The 24,671-nt window shown below is 46.9% G+C and overlaps 2 protein-coding genes across 5 annotated transcripts in view; one reads left to right on the top strand and one right to left on the bottom strand.

Annotated features, from left to right (window-relative positions):
- Positions 1-580, top strand: part of NRG2 (neuregulin 2) — a 178,756-nt gene extending 178,176 nt beyond the window's left edge. Inside the window, exon 12 of the mRNA XM_029941179.1 lies at positions 3-580. Coding sequence (XP_029797039.1) covers positions 3-292 — 290 coding nt within the window. The 3' untranslated portion in view covers positions 293-580. The remainder of the gene's footprint in view (positions 1-2) is intronic.
- A 3,131-nt stretch (positions 581-3,711) lies between these two features.
- The window catches only part of PSD2 (pleckstrin and Sec7 domain containing 2), a 55,178-nt gene continuing 34,218 nt past the window's right edge, over positions 3,712-24,671 (bottom strand). For 2 of the 4 annotated variants that reach the window (XM_029942040.1, XM_029942041.1), the window contains 8 exons: positions 15,204-15,294; positions 13,551-13,594; positions 12,283-12,473; positions 12,040-12,110; positions 11,472-11,629; positions 10,411-10,555; positions 9,046-9,189; positions 3,712-5,967 (listed from right to left, as the gene is read on the bottom strand). In XM_029942040.1, coding sequence (XP_029797900.1) covers positions 5,758-5,967; positions 9,046-9,189; positions 10,411-10,555; positions 11,472-11,629; positions 12,040-12,110; positions 12,283-12,473; positions 13,551-13,594; positions 15,204-15,294 — 1,054 coding nt within the window. In that variant the 3' untranslated portion in view covers positions 3,712-5,757. The remainder of the gene's footprint in view (positions 5,968-9,045; positions 9,190-10,410; positions 10,556-11,471; positions 11,630-12,039; positions 12,111-12,282; positions 12,474-13,550; positions 13,595-15,203; positions 15,295-24,671) is intronic. The other 2 variants (XM_029942042.1, XM_029942043.1) reach the window with 2 other exon arrangements.

The raw sequence follows: 24,671 nt of genomic DNA, 5'->3' as shown, positions 1-24,671 counted from the left end.
GGCGGCGCAGCGCGCACGCGCGGCGAGGGACTCGCTGTCGCTGAGCAGCGGCTCGGGTGGCGGCTCGGCCTCAGGCTCGGACGACGACGCGGACGGGGCGCTGGCGGCAGAGAGCACGCCTTTCCTCGGCCTGCGTGCGGCGCACGATGCGCTGCGCTCGGACTCGCCGCCGCTGGGCACGGCGGCCGACAGCAGGACTTACTACTCCCTGGACAGCCACAGCACGCGGGCCAGCAGCAGACACAGCCGCGGGCCGCCCCCGCGGGGCAAGCAGGACTCGGCGCCGCTCTAGGGGCCCCCGCCGCCCCGCCGCCCCCCTCCGCCTCGCCTGCCCCACTGTCTTTAAGGAGAACAGAGTCCACCGCCTGGAGAGAGAAAGGAGGAAAAAAAGAAATAAAAATATTTTTATTTTCTATAAAAGGAAAAAGGTATAACAAAATGTTTTATTTTCATTTTAGCAAAAATTGTCTTATAATACTAGCTAACGGCAAAGACGTTTTTATAGGGAAACTATTTATATGTAACATCCTGATTTACAGCTTCGGAAAAAAAAAGAAACAACAAAAAAAAAAGAGAGATGGGCCAATTTTTTGACTCTTTAATAGAAACCTATATTGTGGTGCCTTTTGCTGTACGCTAATCTGGAGCTCCTGGAGAGAAGTCTGGGTTGTGGGGTGGGGTGGGGGTGAGGGGAATGTAGGATCCCCAGCTGGCAGGGGTGAGAGGAAGCCGGCAAAGAAAAGGCTGCTGGGTGCTAGTGGGGGCAAGGATGGGGGCTGGGAGAGGCTTGGGCCTGTGGAAGGAAGTGAGGACAGGAGTAGCTTTTGCCCCCAGGAGAGATCTTCAGCCCGCGACACCCTGAGAAGAGGACCGGGATCCTAGGCTCGGAGCTAGAATTGGGGTCAAGTAACATTCAAGGGGAGACTTGAGGCCCAGCGACAGCAACCAGAATGGGGAGGGGGCCTCCCCGCTCCTCACAGCTGCTAAGAGAGGGGGCACTGAGAAAGAGGTCTTCCCAAAAGCGCCAGCTCCAGGGAGGGGGCAGCTCTGCCAGGGCCCCAAAGTTCCAGCTCCTCCTCCCCTTTGGCCTCCAGGATGCCCTTCCGTCCTCTGCAGCACCTTCGTTTACAGGTTGTCTTTTCTATTTTATGCCTGCATGTCCTTTGCATTTCAGATTCTTTAGATTGGATGCATGGTCACGTGGGACCGAGAAGAGCCACTCCACAGTGTATTTGATTCCCCTTTTAGCAATAAAGTAACACCATTTCCTTCCAGACCCCAAGCCACCTACAATTCCACTCCCTCCCCACCCCGCAAAACTGGGTCCACTGCTAATTTGTCAAAAAAGGTGATTGTTTAAACAGACCAACAAACAAATGAGAATCCTGCCCTGAAATGTCCAAACACCTGACTGTTGACACTTGAACATTTTTATATTATAAATAAAATCAGAAATAACTCATGTTTGACTGTGTGTGCCTAGCCCCCAGTGAGGAGAGAAGACAGAATGAGGACCTAGGCCTGGGTAGAGATGGATGGATGTTGGTGTGGAGATTGGAGAGGGCCAGGCTAGTCCTGGGTGGAAGAGACCGTCCCTCTAATCTCCCTGCCTTCAGCTCCCAGGACCGCTCCAAACCTCCTCCCTCCTCTAAGATTATTCACCAGGCATCCCCTCTGGCTTCTGGGGAACCTGGCCAAGGGGCCAATGCAGATTACTCTGCTTTGAGCTCAGCCTAAGAACCCTGGCCCACTTCCTGCGCTGGAGCTCCCGGGGCTGGACTGAGGCAACAATTTCCGGGCCTATGTGGGTGAGGAGGAAAGGGTTGTGGGGTTGGCACTGGGGCAGCTGAGGCAAGATGACCCTTGGGGCCTCAAACGTCACAGGCAAAGCCTGGACATGCAAGGTGGCATAATGGGTACCCTTGGCTGCCAGGAAGACCACAGCTGCTGCAGCTTGTAAGCCCACAGGGTGTTGTGCTTTTCCCAACTTTATAACCCCTCAGAGCCAGGGCCTGTCTATACCCGCAGTCTCTAAGGAAGGCACGAAGGCAGATGGCGGTCTAGGGTGACGAAGCCTTTTCCCTCATTGATTAATTTATTAAACCAGTGCCAGGAACCCTTATGTTCCAGCCAGATTCAAGGGAGCCGGCTATACAAAGAGCTCAGGGGGTTAACATGTGTGCACACATGCATGATTGCCCCCAGAACATGTGTGGTCAGTCCGGAGACCTACAAATGGGGGGAACAGAGAGGCTTAATTAATGTTGAGAGGCGCTGAGTTCAAATTCTAGCTCTGCCCCTCACGGACTACGTGACTTCTCCAGGCTGCTGTTTCCTTTGCTGTTAGAGGGTGACATTGCTACCTACCTCAAAGGGTTGCTGTGGAGATTATATATAAAGCACCCAGTATTGCTTCCCTATTAGTGGCTAATTTGATGATGATGATGATGGTGTCCTGTGCCTTGCATTCTTAAATCACACAGGTGTGGCAAAAACTGGATGAAGGGAGGTGATTGGGGAAAAGTAAAGAAGGAACTAAAGTCATGATGTTCATTGAGGGGGGGTTGCTGGGGGAGAAAAGTACCTGTTATTAAAAAGCAAAGGAAAGTAAAGAACTAAATGGTACATAGACCTTCAAGTCACCTCTCAGGGCCCATCTGACGATCTCATCCAAATCCCTTTGCTGGCTCTGAGTTTGCTGTTGGCTTTAAATTTTTCTGACAGCCAATAATTCCTCTATGTGATTTGTGACCTGTATGTGAACCCCAATAGTTGTGAATGACCTCTTGATGAACCTACTGTCCTTTTCAGGAGCCCTCAGTGTCAATATGACCCTTCTGTGGGCTCTGAGTTGCTGTTACCTTCTAAATTTTCAGTCAGAAACCACCTCTGTGACTCCAGAGAACCCACTGACCTCTTTGTGAACCCCCATAATTGTGAATGACCTCTTGGTGAACCCATTGGCCTTCTCATGACCCCAAGTAATTGTATCAAGTACTTTGGTAGCTTTGTTACCTGCTCTGGATTCTAAAATACCTACACTGAGTCTAAGGCCAGAACCTAATCTAGTTTGTCACCCGTTCATTTCACAAGTGTGAGTGGTACCTGGGAGCAGGTGTGGCCGGAGAGGCTCTTTTTCCACTGTGCTTCCCAAATTGATGCCTTGGGGCATCTTTAGTGGCCGTCAGGAAGAGACTTAGCCCTGTTAAGTGGCTTCCCTACGACCACCCTGTCCCCCACGAGCACTTAGGACATTCACTAGGCTTCCTGAGTTGGTCGTCTTCCGCACTCCTCCAATCTTTCTTCTTCTCTTTGCCAGGTCAGTTTTGGTTTTCTCCTTAGCGCTCCCAAGGTCCCACATGGTAATGGTGATGGCCTGTCCCCCTCCCCACTAGACTGTGAGCCCCACGTGGACAGGGAGCAGCTCACTCTTCTCACTACAGTATCCTCAGCACCTAGCACAGGGTGCAGCACTGTTGACTTTCACTGAGTGAGAACAGGAAGGCTCAAAGAAACGCTGTGATCAAGGGTCAGTCCCCGAAGTCCCTGAGCCCGCAGCCACTTCCCAGGACCACCAGGTGGCGCAAACCACTTACTGCATCTTGCTTGTGGTCCTCCAGCCTCTGGATTTGGACAGTCCTGGAAAATGGGTGTATTAGGGGCAGAGGTTGTGGGGGAATGTGATGGTCCATTAGAATGCAGGAAAGAAAATTAGAACTTTGATTTAGATTTATTTTCATCTCATCTTTTTAAATTTCTATTTTTGTGTATGTTTTATAATGTACATAATATTTTAGTACAGTAGTACATGTATATAATTTACAATAAATAATTATACAATTGAGAAAGTGAACTAAAGACTTTTTTACTGATGCGAGACATCACTAGTGCTCAGGGAAGCCGATCTGTCTGCAGCAGACATGAGCCTGCTCCTGCTCCTCTGCTTTCATTCACCCACCCTCCACCTCATGAGGTGGGCCCCCAAAATCAGAGACCTTTGAAGCACCCTGGAGAATACAGAGAGCTTTTTTTATGTTACATTGCTCTTTCAACTGCATTTAAATGAACATTTACTTCCCCTCAGTGAAGCGAAGGGGCCAGATGGTTTGGGTGTAAAATACACTTCAGCTGATCCAAATTAAATAACGTGGATGGAAACCACTACATGTTTCCAGACTCATACATCCCTTGCATCAAATGGGAGCGTGCTTATAAGTGTTAGGTTCTTAACAAGATAAGCCAACCTTGCAACTAACTAAATATGTTACCACTGAGGTCAGAGTGCTGCCCAGACTAAATCTATTTTAAAAATATAAAGGATTTGCTCATCACAGCTACACTGAGGGTCCCATCACCCCACCACTTGTCCGTCTGAGGAATGCAGGATACAGGGTGTACGGGATGCTAGTCAGTGATCATCACAAGGCAGATTTGTCTGTCCTTCCCAAGCATGTCCTTAGCAAGCCTTTGTGAGTCACTAAAAGAATGAACGAAATGTCAGCTTAAAAAACAATCAGCCACTTCTTACTCCATTTTTTTTTCAAGCCCAGGAATGACTGGTTTCCATAACCTTCCCCCATCAAACATCTTTGGGCTTGTTGACAAGTGGCTGTTTGCAAGGCAGAATGTCTTTTATTCCTGTAGCAGTAAATCTGTACACGAGGCCACCTCTGTAGCTCAGAGACCTGACAGCACCAACATAAAGACCAAAATATAAACAGGGCCATGGTCCATCCATGGATGCCCGTGGGACAGACGGGGTGGCATACTCACACACTATTTATTCCAAAGTATCAACTGTAAGAGCAGTGTAATCACAGGTCAGCCGGAGGAGGGGGAAAGCGGTGAGAGGTGGTGAGCACTGCCTCCACCTTCCCTCCCCGAGTGTCAGGGCCACCAGGGGGCTGGATAGCAGCCGTCCTTGCCAACAGGTGGAGTTCTGAAACAGGCTTTTCCTTCATATTAGTTCATCCTGATATCAGTTCCAAAATCTTCTTTAAAGGGATTCCTTATATATATAATTCTTATATATATATACATTTTTGTCCATATAAAAGAAAGAAGTAGTGGCCTCCATAAATGGAAGGTGAGGTGGACGCACACATGAGTGGAGACAGCTTGGCATCGAGGGAGCAGGCCTGGGTCCTGGATTATTGCAAGGGGAGGCAGGAGGACAAGGCATGGTTCCAGAAGCTATGGAGGGGGGAGCGGAGAGGATGGTGCTGGTGGTCTGCGAACCTGCTGCTGGTCAAGTCTGAAGGAGGAGGAGGAGGGGAAGAGCTCAGGATACAAGTTGAGACCTGGAGTCAAGACCTGCCTTTGAAAACAATGGAGATGAGGGGAGGGGTGTGTGAGGAGGGGAGGAGTCTGTGAGGAGGGGAGGGGTGTGTGAGGAGAGGGGGCGTGTGAGGTGGGGAGGGGTGTGTGAGGAGGGGAGGGCCTGGGAAGCCAGTGGCCAGTCCTCCTTTCCCAGTGAGATGGTGTCTAGAACATGCATACAACTGGCCTACAAAATGCGGCTCGTGATGGAGAGGAACGTGAAGGCTGGGGAGAAGGTCTGAGGCCCAGAAAAACCCCAGGATGCACGATCAACGCCATGAAGAGCACCTCCATCTCCTTGGCCCACAGGGCTCTGTGCACCCCTGTGGCCGCCTGTCAACTGCCTGGAGCTGGTGCAAGTGGCCCCTGGCTGGAATTGTGCTCACTGACCCCTCTGGGGGCATTTGCCTGCCTCTGGGGCCTGCCCATCCATGCCAGCTAAGTATCAGCCCCGGTGGTTTCCTTCATAGCTTTGCTGCCAGTCCCAGTCCCGTGGCCCTGACTGAGGGCCGGGCTTGAGTGCGTCTTGCGGAGGGAAGGGTCATCCCCCTCCAGGGCGGCCAGCCGGGCCTCGATCCGCTCCAGGTCATCCGAGCCCACTTTGATTTTCACAGCCAGCAGGTGGATATAGGTCTCATAACGGCTTTTCTGGAGAAAGGGCAGAGAAAGGCCAAAAACAAAGTCAAAGGACAAACAACACGATGCAAAAAATATATATATATTTGTACCTTATGTGACAAAAGACTAATTTCCTTAATATTCAGCGTGCTCTCCCAAATCAATGAAAAGGAGATTAACAACCCAATTAAAAAAAAAATAGGCAAGGGGCATGCACAGAAATATCACTCGTAGTTTTAAAATTTCAAGTTAATTAGCTATGATTTCTTGAATAGGACACCAAAAGTACTGACAACAAAACTACAAAGAGACAAATGGGATTATAAAATTTAAAACCCATGTGTATCAAAGGACACAATCAACACAGTGAAAAGGCAATCCACAGGATGAAAAAAATATTTGAAAACCATCTATCTAATAAGGGTCTAGTATTCAGAAATATATGAAGTATATTTAAAACTCTTACAGTTCAACAACAAAAACACAAACAACTCAATTAAAGAATGGCAAATGTTGGAGTGCCTGAGTGGCTCAGTCGGTTAAGTGTCTGATTTCAACTCAGGTCACGATCTCACAGTTTGTGAGTTCAAGCCTGCTTCGAATTCCGTGTCTCCTTCTCTCTCTGCCCCTCCCCCGCTTGCACTCTGTCTCTCCAAAATAAATAAGCATTAAAAATTTTTAATAAAAAAATGGCAAAAGTCTTGAATAGACCTTTCTCCAAAGGAGACATACAAAGGCCAATAAGCACATGAACAGATGTTCAACATCATTATCATGAAGGAAATGCAGATCAGAATCACAATGAGGTATTACCTCACACCTATTAGGACAACTACTATCAAAGAAAACTCAGCAAGTGAGTGTTGGTAGGACGTGGGGAACACTGGAATGGCACACTGCTATAGAAAACAGTACGGCTGTTCTTCAAGAAGTGAAAAATTACAGGGGCGCCAACCTGGTTCAGTGGGGTAAGCAACCACCTCCTGATTTCAGTTCAGGTCATGAGCTGACAGTTCCTGAGTCCCGAGCATCACTGATAGTGCAGAGCCTGTTCAGGATTCTCTCTCTCCCCCTCTCTCTGCCCCTCCCCACCCATCTCTCTCAAAATAAATAAATAAACTTGAAAAAAATAAAGTGAAAAACAATATTATCTTGTAGTTTAACAATACCACTTTGGGGCATATACCCAAAAGAATTTAAGGCAGGGTCTCCGAAATATTTGCACACCCATGTTCAAAACACTATTTATGATAGCCATAAGATGAAAGCAACCCAAATGTTGCAGTATATGAAAAGATAAAGAAGATGTGGTCTCTACATACAATGGAATATTATTCAGCCAAAAAAGAAGGAAATTCTGACATAAGCCACAGTGTGGATTAACTTGAGGATAATCCAGTCACAAAACCACAAATCCTATATGATTCCACTAATAGGAAGTACCCAGTCTGACTCGGAGAGATGGCAGGTAGAACAGGGGCTGCTGGGGGAGTGGCACAGGGGGAGGTGTTGAGCAGTTGCGGTTTAAGGGGTGTAGAATTTCAGTTGGGGGAGATGAAAAAGTTCTGGAGATGACTTGCACAACAGTGTGAGGAGACTTCATACTACTGAACTACATACTTAAAAATGGTTTAAAAAATGGTTAAGATGATAAATTTTACGTTACATGTATTTGCCACAATTAAAACATTTTTTAATCCAAATTAAAATAAGATACCCCTTGTTCAACCTCTCAGATTAGTGATGATTATAACACTCCACAGTGTCCAGTGTTGGTAAGTGCACAGAGAAGTACATTCAGAAGCTATTAAAAGTGTTTTAAATTGGTCAACATTTAGAAGGGGAGATGTGGCAGTTTCTGAAGGCCTTGCCCTGAGCTTCCGGCCCTCACTACAGTCAGGAGAGGCTGAGGTCCTGGAAGCAGCAGAGACTGAAGGTGAGGAGACACTGTTCTCACGCAGCTCTGCCACATGCGCAGAAAGACCCTTGACTGCTGGGCTTCACCTCCCCTACGCGCCCCTCCCCCAGTGAAGCCAGGAGGAAGTGAGAAAGACCAGGGTGCTGAAGTTACAATTGGACCGCCTAGGTTAGGATTCAGGCTCCTGCACTTCTTACTGTCACCTCAGGCAAGTGATCCGCCCTCTCTGAGCCTCAATTTGCCCATCTGTAAAATGGGAATGATAACAGAACTCATTTCTCAGAGTTGACATGAGGATTAAACCAATCAGTACAAGGGACGAGAAGGGAATCACGGCTGCCTGGCAATTAGCGAGGGATCAGTCCACCGTAGCTTTTGTCATCCCTATGTTGACACTGCAGAGAGAGGGTGTGAGAACTTTGAAAGCTATTCGGCTTTATGTTTTTTAAAAGGTCAGGATCTCTTCTGGGAACTCTCTCCTCCTCCTACCTCAATAGAAAATCAATGTGGAAATCTAGAGATTGAGGTTGGTTACTTCCTGCCCTTCCTGCTCCTGAGGCTCTCGGCCTCTAAGTTGTCCATTCCCGCAAGCAGGTCAACACAAAGGCTGTCCGAAAGGGACAAGGGGCTCCCTCCTCCCTCCCGCAAGCTGCCCCCCTCTCCTTCACCCAGTGAGGGTGATGCCCCAGCAGCCCCATTTGCAGAGCATCACGAGACAGAAGGGGGCAGGGAAAGGCAAGATGGGAGAAGGGAGAATTGAGGTGCTGTGCTGGATAAACATTTGCAGAAAAGGACAAGGAGACAACAAAACGGGGAGGAGGCCATGCTGACAGGCTCTGGCGGTTTGTGGTCTTGATGTAACAGTGTAACAGCTCCCGGAGTGGGCGGCTGGGTCCTGGGGGGAGTGGAGGTGAAGAGGGGGTTGGAGAAGGGTGGTACCCACCTGGCGCTCTTTGAGAGACACAAGTGAGGGTACAAGTGTTTGATTAACAAGTAGCAGCAGGACTGTGCTGAGAGTGGCCCACAGGCGGCTGTGCATGGCTCAAGAGCCCCTCAGGGGAGCCCCCAAGATGGGGCACCCCGGAACCAGGAGTTGCTGGCAGTAGAATGATGGTGGCGACAGGAGAAGAGCTGGCCTCCTCCTCCCGCCCCAGCCCTTTGCTATGCAATCAGCCCCACGGAGAACCCACCTCAAAAGTGAGATAGTGCTCCTTCAGCCGGTTCTCCTCAGCCTCCTTGGACTTGACACCCCTCTCGACGGGGTGACACCTGTGCTCGGCCAGCTCCGCAGTCACCTGCCTCAACTTATTCTCATGAGAACGCAGCTGCTCCTCCTGCACGGACAAGTCCTGGACTGTGAGGGCCCACTCTCAGGATGGCACAGAGGTGGGTCCAATCCTGTCCTGCTGGATCTGGTTCACCAAAGGGAAACTGAGGCCTGGCCAGGGTCATCAGGTATGTGGGGGACCTGAGGGAGTGGCCCTCCACTCTCCTCCTCTCTGCCTTGCTTTCATGGACATCAACTCTCCTAGATAAACCCACAGTAGGCTCAGGAGACGAGAGCCCGCCCACTAGAACGTGTGTGTAGACGCTCTGTCACTGCAGATGCCCCCACCCTGGTTCCCAGGGACTCTCATGGGCACACACAGACACAATGGACCAAGTGCCAGGCTGGCCTCAGCTACCCATGGCTCCACAGAACCCGAATATTCTCTCACATTCTTGCCCAGACAGACACGATGGTTACAGAGCCAGGCTCAGACCCCCAGACAGGCAGAGACACTGTTATTCACAGACAGGTGCACACATTCATCCACCAGACCACTCCGTGCTGTGTGAGCAGTGGGCTGCATGTGTGTGTGTATGCATGAGTGCATGTGGGTAGTGTGGGTGTGGGTCGAGAGCACACGTGTCACACACATGTGTGTGTGCCTGTATGTTGTATGCATGCATGCAGTCTGTGTGTGTGTACATTGCATGCACACACACAGGGGCTCTGGGCACAAGCTGCAGCCTGGTAGCTCAGTGGAGGCAAGGCAGGGCAAGGGCCCAGGATGGAAGAAAGGCAGCGTGGAGCTCCTCCTGCCCTCCACCTCCCGAGTGGTGGTCCACCATTATCCTCCCCTCTCCAAACAGCCCTGGAAATGTCACATACTGATGAGTAGGTTTTCTTAGGATTACAAATAAAGTATTTAAGGGTAAGTGAGGACAGCAAAAGAGCCAGCCGAGTCTCGCCTGTCCGCAGTTCCCTGTGACACACACGTTCTCTCGCATTCATGCTAAGACACACACAATGCCCACAGGCCCACAGTGACATCCACAGGGTACACCGCCATTGGCAGAGAGGAACACAGGCCTCTGTGTGGTGTGTGGCCTCAGTCATCCCATCTGTAAATGGGGGTTAGTGCAATGGGGATGCAGGAGAATATCTGCCTCTTCACTTTGTCTCTTAGCCCAAGACCAGGCAGCACCTAGGAGCTGAGGTACAGGGTGTGAATGGGGGGCCTGGCTGGACCAGTCTGAGGAGGTGGCACTGGGGTCCCAGGCGCTTGTACCTGACAGAGGCGTGTGGTGCAGGAGGGCAGCAGGGGCCGACAGAACTTCTTCATGGAGCTGACAGCAGCGGGGAAGGACGGGGCTGAGAAGATGGCGGCCACCAGGTTGATCCTAAGGATCCAGGACAGCATTTCTTCCTTGCTCCTGAGGACAGGATGGGAGAGGAGATGGCACTGGCTTCTTACAATAGGACCCCCTGCCTCCCACCCAGCACCCAGGACCTGGCACTAGCCTGGCATAGGGAGGCCACTAATCCCTTCACAAAAAGGGGACAAAGGAGTGAGGGGGGATGGCAGGATGGGGGCTGGATGGGTCTGGTCAAGTCTATGGATGGAGCTCCTCTCTGCCCCAGCTTCTAGGCAAGACCTGGATTTTCACATGAAAATAAATCTGTCAGGTCCAGAGCTAATGGCCCTGGAGTAAGAGGACCTAGAGCCAGCAGGTGAACCCTGGATCTCTTGAACCTAGATAACTGGACAAGCAGTGTCCCCACTCAGGCCTCCCGTCCCTTCCCCACTACCTCATCCAGCACGCACAGTCCCCTCTTGAGAGGTCACCTACCAACCTCCCTCCTTTTAAGCTCATCTGACACATGAAACTCTGATCTCAAGTCACAGGATAAGATGCAGGCGAGTGGACATAAGGCCTTCCAGGAAAACTATAGGACGAGACTTTCCTATCCATTTCCCCACCCCAATTTATAGTAAAGGATGGTTCATTAAGACTCCATCTGCCCTGGACTTCGGGACTTCATTCAGTGAGCAACTGAATCACCTGGAAGGCTGATTAGAACACAACCACTGGCCCAGCCCTGGAGTTTCTGATTCAGTAGGTCTAAGGTGGCCAAAGAAATTGCATTTCTAACACATGTCCAGGATGTGCTGAGGACCACATGTGAGAACCTCTACTTCGGTGACCCCAGCTGTCCATCTTGTGGCTGATGTGCAGGGCAAGCTGACGACACCTCGCCTGAGATGGATGAGGAGGGGGCGAAGCGGAGGCTCAATGCTACAGGCCCTGAGGCCAGCGTCCGAGTGAGGGTGCTCCCACTCCTACTTACGGGGCCTGAAAGAGGAAGACCCTCCAGTCGGCCGTCTTCAGCTTGAGCACGTTGGACTTCTTGCTGTAGTCGGAGGCCCTGGTGGCCAGAGCATGGTGCACGCGAATGGCGTTCTTCAAGTCGCCCTCGGACAGAGCTTTGTCAGGCCTATACTCATCCTGGACAGGTGGCATGGGAGCAGGCAAGCCTCTGTCGTCACCAGGCTCTGGTTTGCTGACCCACTCTTCCTCGACCCCCGCCAGCCCTCTCTTTTGCTCTCCTTCCATTTTTCAGTTCTCACCGCTCTGGCGCCAAGCCCTTCCCCACAAAGCAGTCCAGCCTCTCCTTTCCACACCCTGGTTTGTCCCAAGGACCAAACAGAAATTCCACTGGTAGCTTCTGACTCCTGGATACTTCCCTGAAAACCCAAGGCTCTGAGTGAGCCCGAGTCAGGTTTTAATAAGGCGGAAGACCCAGCATCTGCCTAAGCCCCAGGCCGTGCCAGGACCCTCTGGACACCACAAGGGAGGGGCCGGTTGGAAGACTGCCCTGGCCTTTCTTGGGTAAGGACTCTGGAGCAATCTCTCACCTTCTGCAGGTACAGGATGGTCCCTTTGAGCACCGCGTAGAATTTCTTCCAGCCACGCCTCCCACGGGGTGCTAAGGATGGGGATATGGGTAGTGTGGCCACAACCACCCACCCCAATATCTCCTCCCCTGCCTCCCCTACATGTCTACCTAGGTGGGCAACTGCAGAGGAGCAGCCACAGGGCCAGACCCTCCCCCCAGACTAGCATCCCTCCCCATGCCCCTTCTCTCGCCTGACACCCACTCCTCTTGCCATCCATGTCGGCGTGAGTCTTCCGAGTCAGCACCCCATGCTTGTAGGTGGTAGCACTGAGAGCCTGTGGGACATCCAGGAAGGGGTTGCCACCATCTAGGATCCGTGTCACCTTCTTGGTGCCGGTCCCAAACTTGTCATCCACCAGCTCAGACAGTGATTTCCTCAGTTCGTCCTCATCGCTAGGAAAATAGTAGACCTGAGCGCAGCCTCCAGAAAAGCCTTAGGCCCACAGGGACATGCTCCCTCCCCACTAACCTCTCCTCTGGGAAGCAATCAGAGGTGAAGGGCGCAGATAAGGAGGTTCCAATGCCAGATCACAGATCCATATATTTGATCCCTCTCCTCAGTCTTCAATTCTGACTCCTGTCCTTTGAGTTTTGACTTTTGGCCTCCAAGCTCCAATCCTCACCATTGACCACAAAGCTGGAGACCTTATTTGTCTTATTCCTTATTTCTTCTCTTCTATCCAACCCTGAAAGCCCCACCCCAGGGAGCAATGATCCATGGCCAGGCTTCAGCTGCTGCCCAAGCCCCACAAACATGCTGGGGGAGGGTGGGCCAATAGATGAGGCCCGTAAAGTCTAGGATGCCCATTAGAGCCCTGATAGAAAAATGCCAGCTCTTCCTAGTGTTGTTAGAATTCCTAACAATTCCTACCTGGGGTCTCTACATGTACCCAAAGACCAAGGTGCCCTGGGGAGCATAGGAGGGTGGGGCAGCCACTTTCCCCAGGAGCCTCTCAGTCTCTGCACCCAGCAAGATCATGATACCTCTTTCCAGATGGCTGGGCACCTCCAGGTCTCACTGCCTTTGCATGGGAAGAAGTTATGGAGACAGTAACCCCTCCCCACTGCCAAGAGCAGTTACTACCTAAACATGGTCATATTTTTGGTGTCAGAGGGGGAATCATGCTTCCTGCCTGCTTAGCTCCCAAGAGGGAAACTCTCATCATTGGGAATAGTGGCAATATCCCCAGTACGGAAAACACATGTGGACATCCTGAAACTAAAGTCATAGTTTAATCTATTCCATACCAGTGTAAACACTTCACACTTTTTATCAAGATAGAAAATGTACCCAAAGGGGAACTCAACATGTGGTGCTGACCTGCTGGACAGGGGTCACCAGATCCCTGGGCTGGGAGATATCAGCACCATGGAGAGTGACAGGAGTGCCTTCCCGTACCCTCAGCCACTCCCTCTTTTCCTTCCCAGGGATTCGCTTTCCCCACACCCGTGCCCATGGGCACTACTCACATGGCCCATTCCAGCTTTTCATTCTTGATGGAGTTGTAAAGGGTCTGGGACAGGGGAAAAGAAAAAGAGAGGACTTCAGATGAAAAGTCAAAGAACTACATCTACCTCCAGTCATGTGGATGCAGTGAGGAAGTATCATTTCAGCCAGTAGGGCAAAATGGTTGTTTGATTCACAGTTGTTTGTTGGATGGGTGAATTAGCAGGGGATGGGTGAGCAGATGATTGTTCACATGAATGGGTGGATAGATTTGATGTGTTGGGTAGATAAGTTGGTGGGTAGGTGGACAGGTGGGGAAATGAGTGGGTGTGTGAGTTTTCATGGAGTAGAAGGTGTATGTGTGGATGATGCATGGGTATGGGGGCAGGTACATGAGTTTCTGGGCAGGTGAATGGATGAAGGGATGGCTGCATGGGAGGCTGGGTAAATGGGGGGGATGAGGAGATGGGGTTATCTGATCTTACATACACATTCTTTTTTTTCTTCTTTTTAATGTTTATTTATTTTTGAGAGATAGAGTACAAGCAGGGGAGGGAAGAGAAAGAGGGAGCCACAGAATCCGAAGCAGACTGAAGACTCAGACCTGTCAGCACAAAGTCTGACACAAGGCTCAAACCCACAAACCACAAGATCACAACCTGAGCTGAAATTGGACGCTTGACTGACTGAGCCACTTAAATGTCCCTAACAAATAGTTCTTAACAAACACTACTTGATGATGAAGAAAATAATTATGATAAGAAGAGTGATGGAGACAATGTTCTATTTCTTGACCTCCAGGCTTATTATCCAACTACCCACCTACCATCACCATATCCTTCAAATTGTCTAAAACGGAACTCATCGTTTACCCCACCCCCATAAACCTGCTCCTCTTTCCTCCAAGGCAGAGAACTGACCAGGCTTGCAAGGCTTGCGTTCGGCCCTGGGCTCTAGCCTCAGAAGAAAACTAGAATCCCTTAATTCCTGGTGATGTTGGAGAAATGGGTGGGTTTTCGCTGTGGTGATGACAATGACAGTTGTGAAGGTGGCAGTGGTGATCAATGTGGTGGTGGTGACAGCTGTGACAAGTGGTGGTAGTTTCAAGGATTCCCAAAACAGCAATGATGACAACGGAGTACCAAAAAACGAATTTCACAAAGCCTACCCCTCTGCCTAACTCAGGGAACACATAACAGTCAAATGTTGAACTGGATGTTCACTAACTCTGTCCCAAAGTCATGGTGACCCTGACCCCAATATTACTGTCTCAATCAGTAGAGCATGCGACTCCTGATCTCAGGAACAGGAGTCTGAGCCCCACATTGGGTGTAAAGATTACTTTTTTAAAAACCTAGGAGCTCTTGGGTGGCTCAGTTGGTAAAGTGTCCAAATCTTGATTTCAGCTCAGGTCATCATCCCATGGTTCACGAGTTCAAGTCCTACATCCAGTTCTGCACTCACAGTGCGGGGCCTGCTTGGGATTCTCTGACTCCCTCTCTCTCCGCCCTTCCCTGTTCATGCACTGGCATGCACAATCTCTCTCCCAAAATAAATAAATTTAAAAATATAAAAAGAAAATTCTAGACTGTTGAGATTTAGTGGAGCAGAGACCTCTCTCCTCCCCACCCACTCCAGGTACACTTGGGGGCTTGGGAGCACTTAACAGGTTTTACCTTCAGCAGGTCTTTGGCAAAGTCTTGGCCATCATTCAGCTGGTCCAAGTTGGCAATGAATTGCTGGCAGGACATCTTCTTGCCAATGTTCTGTAACGGAGAAATCGTTCTACCTGAGAGTAGGGATGGGGGCTCATGTGATCCCGACACCCTGCCCAGCCAAAAGGGAGGAGGCAGCATCAAGGGCAGTAATAAAAAAAATACTGCCTCGATTTCCCTTTGTGTCCAAGAGTTTACAAAACTCTTTTTCACTTTCAAGATTCTATCTGAACCTCAAGCATCATGAAAAGTTGGCGTTCTCCTCTCAGCCAGATGGAGTCAGGTTGGACTAAATTATATAAAAGTTGATATTTGCCAGGTGCCTAGTATGTTCCAGGGATTGTACTTAACATGCATTATTTTATATCCTTCTCCCAACAAGGAGAAGGTGAGGTAAATATTATTATCCCCATCTGACAGGTAAGGAAACTGAGGTACAGAAAGATGAAGTGACGTGCCCATGATCACACAGCAAGGAAGTGGAAGGGCTGAGTGTGTCTGGCACCAAAGCCCATGCTCTCACCCGCTACTCCATGGTTAACTCTCCCAAGGTCACACAGCACCAGGACTTGAACCCAGGCCTCTCGGCTGCTGAGCAGAAGCTCTGTGTATTCCGTCACAACTGTCTCACCCTCTCACCTGTACAGAGGGGCGGCAAGACCTCCAAGAGGTAGGTGAAGTGAGGGAGAGGTTGGTCTTAAGAGAATCAAAAATCAATTTCCATCAACACACGTGGGCACCCCATGCTGAGCTGGGCTGGGCTGGGGCCAAGGGAACCCAAGCAGACGGTCTCTCTCCAGGAGGCACAGGCAAAGAGCTGAAAATGGCTGTGTCCCCCAAGTTCTGCCTTTTTTAAACCACTGAACAGCCGAGAGGCTCCAGTCCTCCAGACCCAACACCTGACATGATGTGCATACTTTCATTCTCTTGTAGCAATATCCATGTTTAAGGCCACCCTGGGTGGCGTTTCACCTTTGTAAAGATTATGACCCTGGAATAACAGATACCTATTGGTGTAGGATTTTGTGGATTTAGGTTTGCTATAAGATAATATTTTCCAGGACTTAACCTACAGATGGGAATAGGGATTCCCCCCAAAAAAGTCATAATCAAATAAGTTTATTTGCATATTTCAGAGTCTTTAATGTGCTTTTGTGTGTTGGGAGTATCCAAAGGGAGGATTCCATGTACAGCTTCCCATATTCATTGACCTTAGCACCGTCTTCACGAAGAGAATCTGTTAGCATCATGTGGGACATTCACAGAAAAGAATTCAGAAAACAAGAATTTAAGGGAATATAAGGCTTTGTAAGTAGCTGACAAGCAAGAATTTTCTATACCTTTCCAAAGGATTAAGGAGACAAGATCCTACACGTGCCTTGATAGAGTATGTTTCATATGTTTATGTGTATATTTTACAAGGACATATATGTACATACATGCATAGCCATTTATGTCTGCATTCATAATAGAGGAATATGAGGCAATAGTACCTGAGTTCCACACATTGAACATTCCCCAGCCACTAGACAGGAGTTCAACATCAAAAAATAACCAGGCAAGATTTTTAATCCTAGAAATAACAGGCTATCTTGTTACAAATGAAGCTTCCTAACAGAAACAACTGCTGGTCACAATATTAATAAACCATCTGCGGGAAGGCATTGGAGAAATAGAGAGCAGTGAGGACTTCAAGGGTAAAGATCCTGCAAAGAAAGGAAGCATGGAGACGTGAGCCTCATAAGGAGCAGGTTTCCTCCTGGAAGCGTTTGCCAACTCGCAAGCAGGGGCCAAAAGGCTGAACAACAAACAGAAGTCAGGAGGAGCGGAGAGCAAACACTGGAGCGCAGGGCCCAGCAAGGACGAGGGGCCCTGGAAAACACCCCAGTCATACGTCAACAGCAAAAAAGATGAAATTAAGAAAGGAAACACTAAAGGGACTTCTTCTGACAGGAAGAGAATGATCTCAGATGGAAGAATGAAGAAGCAATAGGAATGAAGAGCAACCAAAAGGTGGCGACATCGAAATGAACACTGCTTGTATAAAACAACAATAAGAAAGTCTTCTGGGGAATAAAGTATAGAGAGAGATATAATATTTTATTTTTTTGTTTTTTGTTTTTTTTTTAATGTTTTTTAAAATTTATTTTTGATACAGAGAGAGACAGAGCATGAGAGGGGTAGGCAGAGAGAGAAGGAGACACAGAACCGGAAGCAGGTTCTAGGCTCTAAGCTAGCTGTCAGCACAGAGCCTGACGCGGGGCTCGAACCCACGAACGTGAGATCTGACCTGAGCCGAAGTCGGAGGCTTAACCAACTGAGCCACCCAGGCGCCCCGAGATATAATATTTTAAAAGATGATAATAGTGATATGTAAGTTGAGAGGGAAATAAGTGGAGAAATAAATTTAAAGTGTTTTAAGATTATTTCATTGCTCTGGAAGTGGGAAAAGTACATTAATAAGATAGGATGCACACTGAAAACCACAAAAAGAATTCTGAAAGAATCAACAACTAACAGTCTAATGGGATAAAAGGGAATTCTTTTGGTTTTTTTTTAAGTTTATTTTTTGAGAGAGAGAGAGAGAGAGCAAGAGCAAGCATGAGCAGGGGAAAGACAGAAAGAGAGAGAAAGAATCCCCGGCAGGCTCCTCACAATCAGTGCAGAGTCCGACGCAGGGCTGGATCTCATGAACTGAGAGATCATGACCTGAGCCGAAATCGAGAGTCAGACGCTTAACTGACTGGAGCCACCCAGGTACCGCTGGGATAAAAGGAAATTCTAAAATATACTTATATAATCCAAAAGTAGGCAAGAAAAGAGGAAAAAAGGAACATAGAACAGATAAGTCAAAGAAAATAAATTGTATCTTGGTATGTTTAAATTTAATTATATGAATAATTCATTAAATGGTCAAATTAAGAGGCAAAGATTATCAGACTTTATTTTTTTTAGTATATCATACAAGAACACCTCTTAAATATAAAGGGACAGAAATCTTAGAAACAAAGGATAGAAAAATATGTACTGTACATACAAACACTAACAAAAGAACTCCACTATAACCACACTAATACAAAATAGACTTGAAGACAAGAAAACTTATTACAGATAAAAAGAGACATTTTCATAGTAATAAAAGGGCCAGTCTATCAGATGACATAAGCATCCTAAATGTGTATGCGCCTAATAACAAAGTCTCAAAAAAGAAAACCAAAACTTGACAGAACCAAAAAAAGAGAATGACACATTCATAATCTTGGTTGGAAATTTTAACACTGTTCTCTCAGTAACAGGAAGAACAAGAATACTAAACAATTCATTAACAACAATTAGGTAAAATGGACAAATTCCTAGAAATACACAAACTATAAAAAATGCTCAAGCAGAAATAGGAAATCTGAATAGATCCATAAAAAATAAAAAGATTGATTCAATGATTAGAAACCTCACAAAAGAAAAGCCCAGAACCAGATGGCTTCAGTAGTAAACTTTATCAAACATTTAGAGAAAAATTAACACCAATACTTCTCAAATTCTTCCACAAAATTGAAGAGGGAAAATGCCCTAACTCATTCTATAAGACCAATGTTACCTTATACCAAAATCATACAAAGACATCACAAGAAAACTACGTCACACTATCTCTTAGAAATATAAATGCAAAAACCCTCAACAAAATACTAGCAAACAGAATCCAGCAGCATTTTGAAAGGATTATATACTGTTACCCCAGTAACGCAAGGTGGTTCAACGTACAGAAATCTATCAGTGCAATACACCACATTAATAGAACGAAGGCAGGGGGAGACCACATGATCCCCTCAACTGATGCAGAAAAAGCATTTCACAAAATTCAACACTCCTTTCACAATAAAAAAACAAAAACAAAAAACATCCAAAAAAAAAAAAAAAACCATTCAACAAACGAGGAGTAGAACTACCTCAGAATGCTAAAAAGCATTTACACTCACACTCACATCATACTCAATGGTAAAAAACTGAATGTTTTCTCCCTTAGATCTGGAAAAGGCAAGAATGCCCACTTTCCCTATTTCTATTCAACATTGTTCTGGAAGTTCCAGCCAAAGCAATTAGGCAAGCAAAAGAAGTAAAAGGCATCCAACTTAGAAAGGAAGAAGGAAAACTGTATCTATTCACAAATGACATGATCTTGTATAGAGAAAATCCTAAAAAATACATCAAAAAATAAACACATTCTAGAAAGTTGCAAGATACAAGAGCACACAAAAATCAATTATATTCTATGTTAGTAAAGAATGATCATAAAATGAAGTTGAGAAAGCGGTTTCATTTACAATAATATTAAAAAGAATAAACTACTTAGAAATAAATGTAACCAAGGAGGTAAAAGACTTGTACCCTAAAAACTACAAAAGATTGCCAAAAGAAATTAAAGACCTAAATAAATAGAAAGACATCTAGTGTTCAGGAATTGGAAGACCAAATATAGTGACAATGGTAATACTCCCAAACTGATCTATAGATTCAGTGCAATCCCTGTCAAAATCCCAATGGCCTTTTTTGCAGAAATGTAAAACCTTATATTCAAATTCATATGAAATCGTTAAGGGTTCCCAACAGCCAAAACTTAGAAAAGAATAAAGTTGGAAGACTCACACTTCCTGATATCAGAACTTAAGTACAAGGGGGCCTGGGTGACTCAGCCAGTTAAGCATCCGACCCTTGATTTCAACTCAGGTTGTAATCTCATGGTTCTTGAGTTAAAGCCTCACACTGTCAGCACAGATTGGGATTGGGATTCTCTGTCTCTCTCCCTCTCTACCCCTCCCCCATTTGTGTGTGTGTGTGTGTGTGTGCGCGCACTCGCTCGCGTGCTCTCTCTCTCTCTCAAAATATAAAAAGTTAAAAAAGAAAACTTACTACAGACATAGGTAATCAAGATAGTGGGGCACTGGCCTAAGAAGGGACATACAGATCAATGGCACTAAATTAAGAGCCCAGAAACAAACCCATCATACATCTGTAGGCAACTGAATGTTTTTTATTGAATAAATTTGACATTTGACATGTAACATCGTATCCACTTAAGGTATACCGTGTGTTACTCTGATACATTTACATACTTTAATATTACGGTCAATTAATATGGCCAAGACCATCTAACAAAGAAAGAATAGTCTCTGTAACAAATGATGCTGGGACAACAGGATATCCACAGCAAGAGCAGGAAACCGGACCTTTCTCTCACTCCGTATATAAAAATTAACTCAAAATGGATCAAAGCTCTAAACATAAGAGCCAACACCATAAAACTCTTAAAAGAACACATAAGGATGAATCTTTGTGGACTTGGCAGTGGTTTCTTAGATGACACCAAAAACACAAGCAAACAAGAAAGAAATAAAGCGGACTTCTTCAAAATTTAAAATTTTTGTGCACCAAAAGATATATCAAGAGAGTGAAAGACAACCCACAGAATAAGAAAAAATTTTGCTAACCATGTATCTGATAAGGATACAGTATCCAGTTTGACAATACATTATATTTTAAAAAAGGATGCAGTATCTAGAATGTATAAACTCAACCAAAAAAAACCACAAACTATGCAATTAAAAATGAGCAAAGGATTTAAAGAGACGATTCTCGTAAGAAGATATATAAATGATCAGTCAGTATGTGAAAAGATGCTCAACATCACTAATCATTAGGGAAATGCAAATCAAAACCACAATGAGATGATATAACTCCACAGTCATTAAGATGGCTACTATCGGGGCACCTGGGTGGCTCAGTCGGTTAAGCATCAGACTTCGGCTCAGGTCATGATCTCACGATTTATGGGTTCGAGCCCCACGTCAGGTTTGGTGCCAACAGCTCAGAGCCTGGAGCCTGCTTTGGATTCTCTGTGTGTGTCTCTCTCTCTGCCCCTTTGCTGTTCATGCCTTGTCTATCTCTCTCTCTCTCTTTCTCAAATATAAGTAAACATTTTTTAAAAAGGATGGCTACTATCAAAACACAGAAAATAAGTGTCGACAAGAATGTGGAAAAATTAGGAAATGTGTACCCTGCTGGTGGGAATGTAAAATGGTTCGGTCATTATCAGAAACAGTACGGCTGTTCAGAAAGTGAACATCAATATTACCATATGACCCAGCAACACCACTTCTGGGTATACACCCAACAGAATTTCAAGCAGGGTCTTAAGGAAATATTTGCACATCCATATATCCATAGCAGTATTATTCACAAAAACCAAAAGGTGGAAACAATCCAAGTGTCCATCAGCAATGAAAGGATACACAAAATGGGATACGTACATACGACAGAATATTATTTTGCCTTAAAAAGAAGTTCTGTCACATCCCATAACATGGACGAACCGTGAGGACATGATGCTACGTAGCATGAATCAGTCACAAAAATATAAATTCTGTATGATTCTACTTGTATGAGGAATCTGGAGGAGTCAAATTCACAGAAACATAAAGGAGAATGGTAGTTGCGAGTGACAAGGTGGAGGGGGTGTGAGGAATAGTTGTTGAATATGTACAGAATTTCAGTTTGGGAAGATGAAAAAGTTCTGGAGATTCCTTGCACAGCAATGGGAATACATTTGACACTACTGACCTATCCTATATAAGACGGTAGCTTTAGTGTTACGCATCTTTTACCACATTTAAAATTGTTTTTACTATAACTGTTAAATTTTTTTAATCCCCCCAAAAATGGGCAAAGTATCTTCCCAAGAAGATATACAAATGGCCAACAAAAACATGAAAAGATGTTCAACATCATTAGTCAGTAGGGAAAAGCAGACCAAAACCACCATGAGACAGCACTTCACACCCACCAGGATGGCTACCATTAAAACAGAAGGAAGCATTAAAGGGGATGTGTGGAAAAACTGAAACCCTCATGAACTGGCCGTGGGAACTGAAGACAGTTCAGCCACCATGGAAAACATTTTCACAGTTCCTCAGAATTAGCATGTGATGTAGCTAGTCTACTCCTAGGAATTGAAAACAGGTGTTCAAACAAATAGACAAAAAAAAAAAAAAAAAAACTGTACACAAAGCATGATTCACACTCACGGCCCAGAAGGAGGAAACAACCCAAAAATCCATCAACAGATAAATGGATACACAAAATGTGGCATATCCGTGCAGTGGAATGTTACCTGGTCATAAAAACAAATGAAATATTGATACATGCTGTAACACGATGAAATCCCAAGGACATACGCTAAGTGAAAGAAGCCAGACCCAAAAAGCTATAGATTATATGAATTAATTCACATTAAATATACAGAATAAGCAAATACATAGATGCAGAAAGTAAATCAGTGGTTGCCAGAGGCTAGAGGGAGGAGAGAATGGAGAGTGACTGCTAATGGGCACAGGAAATCCTGAAATATTACAACCCCAGGTCAGGGTGACAAGAAAGTTCCGGAAGTACAGAGTGGCGATGATAGCATACCATGTGAATATACTTAATTCCACTGAATTGTGCCCTTTAAATGGTTAAGATGGTATGTTATGTGTATTTGACCATGATAAAAAAAAATCAGTAAGGATATGTAAGATTTGCACAATAAAATAAGAGTTGACCTTATCTACATACAGAACATTTCAACCAACAACTACAGAATGGACTTCCTCTTCAAGCCCAAATGAAACAGCTACTAAAACTGTCCACTTGAAGAACATGCACCTATCCCTCCGCCAGTGACTTTACTGCCTCCTTCTCTGACCAGAGCTGTGTCTGGGGGCCCTAGCAGATCCCTGAGATCCCCACATCCAGCCGCCTCTCAGTTTCCAGCACTCAACCTCCAAAGAGCAGAAGAGTGGAGGGGGAGGTGGGGTGGGGGGGAAGCACAAAGCAGAGGAAGCTGCTTCAATTGGGAGCCTTTGCAGAGAGCACACACTAACTGCAGCCCGGGCAAGCATGGTCTCCTTAAGCCTCACAGGAAGTTTATGAAGGTGAATCGGAGATTTAGTAAGGTAACTTGCCCCAGGCCACACAGCCGTCTGTGGGGAAATCCTGGGGACTCTGACCCAGAACACTTTCTCCCGATTCTTTTGCAATACTGCCTCAAGAGAGAAAGACAGGATCCTCAATGTCTGTTGGCTCCAGGAACCGCAATCCCCGCCCCCCCCCACTTCTGCTCTGGGAAGGTGTTGCTTGTCCTCTTCAGCTGCGGGCACTGATGTGGGGCGGTGGGCAGCTACAGCCCACCAAGCTGAGGGGTCTCCTTGACCTAAGTGGCTACTGCAGTTCCTAACCAGGGAGCAGGGCATCCATGACTTGGCAAAGCAGTCACTGGGTCCTAGGATGGCCCTCAGGCCCAACCATGGGGATGAGGAGGGGTGTGTTTAATGCTCCTTTTGCGGTACGGTAGCAATGCCTGCTCTCCATACAGAGTCAGCGGTCTCGGGGGGACATTAGCCAGCTAATGGGTGTTAGTTCTGGAGACACTCCCAGAGAACACACACATCTTCTCTCCTGTTCCACAAGCAGGCTGCCAGCCCAGGCAGACATAAAGGAAGGTGTCACATGACTACTCTTTATGTTGAGGTCACCAAGGTCGGGCCCCCTCCCAGTCAGGGGCCCCAGTGTACCCATGCCTGCTCAGACTGCCATCAGGCTCTGGTCTTCACATTTGTATCCCTCCAGGGATCTGCAGCCTAGGCCTTGGGGCTCTCCATCATTTAAATCGTAATACTAATAATGAGTCCTGTTGTTATTCTTACATAATGATATTATTCACAATAAAATCCTCACTAAGTGCCCAACCCTGACACTTGGTGTTGTGTATATTAATGCTCTCCGTCCTCCCCAGGATGCTGGTCAGGAAAGCATTATTTCCCCCTCACAGATGCAGAATCTGACACCCAATGTCTTGCCCAGCATCATACAGCCTCCACTTGGAGGCAATAGCAGGATCTGAAGCTGGGTCTGTCCTAGCTCTTTCTCCCACCCTATATGCCCTGAACTTTCCTGGTTAACTCCAGAACCAGACTTGTTGGCCTGTTGTCCCCATGAGTCAGCGAAATATCTCTAACCCAACAGAGCGAGTGAGCGATGACAGGGCAGTGACTGGGAGGGCCAGATGAGGTGGTGGGGGACACAGAAGGGGGAACATGGAGACGGGGGTCTAGGCTCACAGGGCATGCACACCACCAGCTACACTTACCACCTGAAGGAGGGCAAGAGAGACCAAAGAGGGGGGTCCCCGGAGCCGATGAAGGAAAGAAGAAGGAGTTATTGAGCCACAGCAACACAGAAAGCCCAGGCCTGTGAAGGCACAGCCTCACAGCCTAAAGCACCCACCTGTCACTTCGCTATCTGGCTGGTGGGTGGGAGTGATGAGAACGCCTCTTGAGGGCAACCTACCTTGTGACAGTGGGGGCTACCTGGGGCGAGACACTTCAGCAGGGCCACATC

Source organism: Suricata suricatta, chromosome 6, assembly GCF_006229205.1.
Source record: "Suricata suricatta isolate VVHF042 chromosome 6, meerkat_22Aug2017_6uvM2_HiC, whole genome shotgun sequence".
Classification (NCBI taxonomy): Eukaryota; Metazoa; Chordata; class Mammalia; order Carnivora; family Herpestidae; genus Suricata; species Suricata suricatta.
This window is presented reverse-complemented; position numbering and strand designations above follow the sequence as displayed.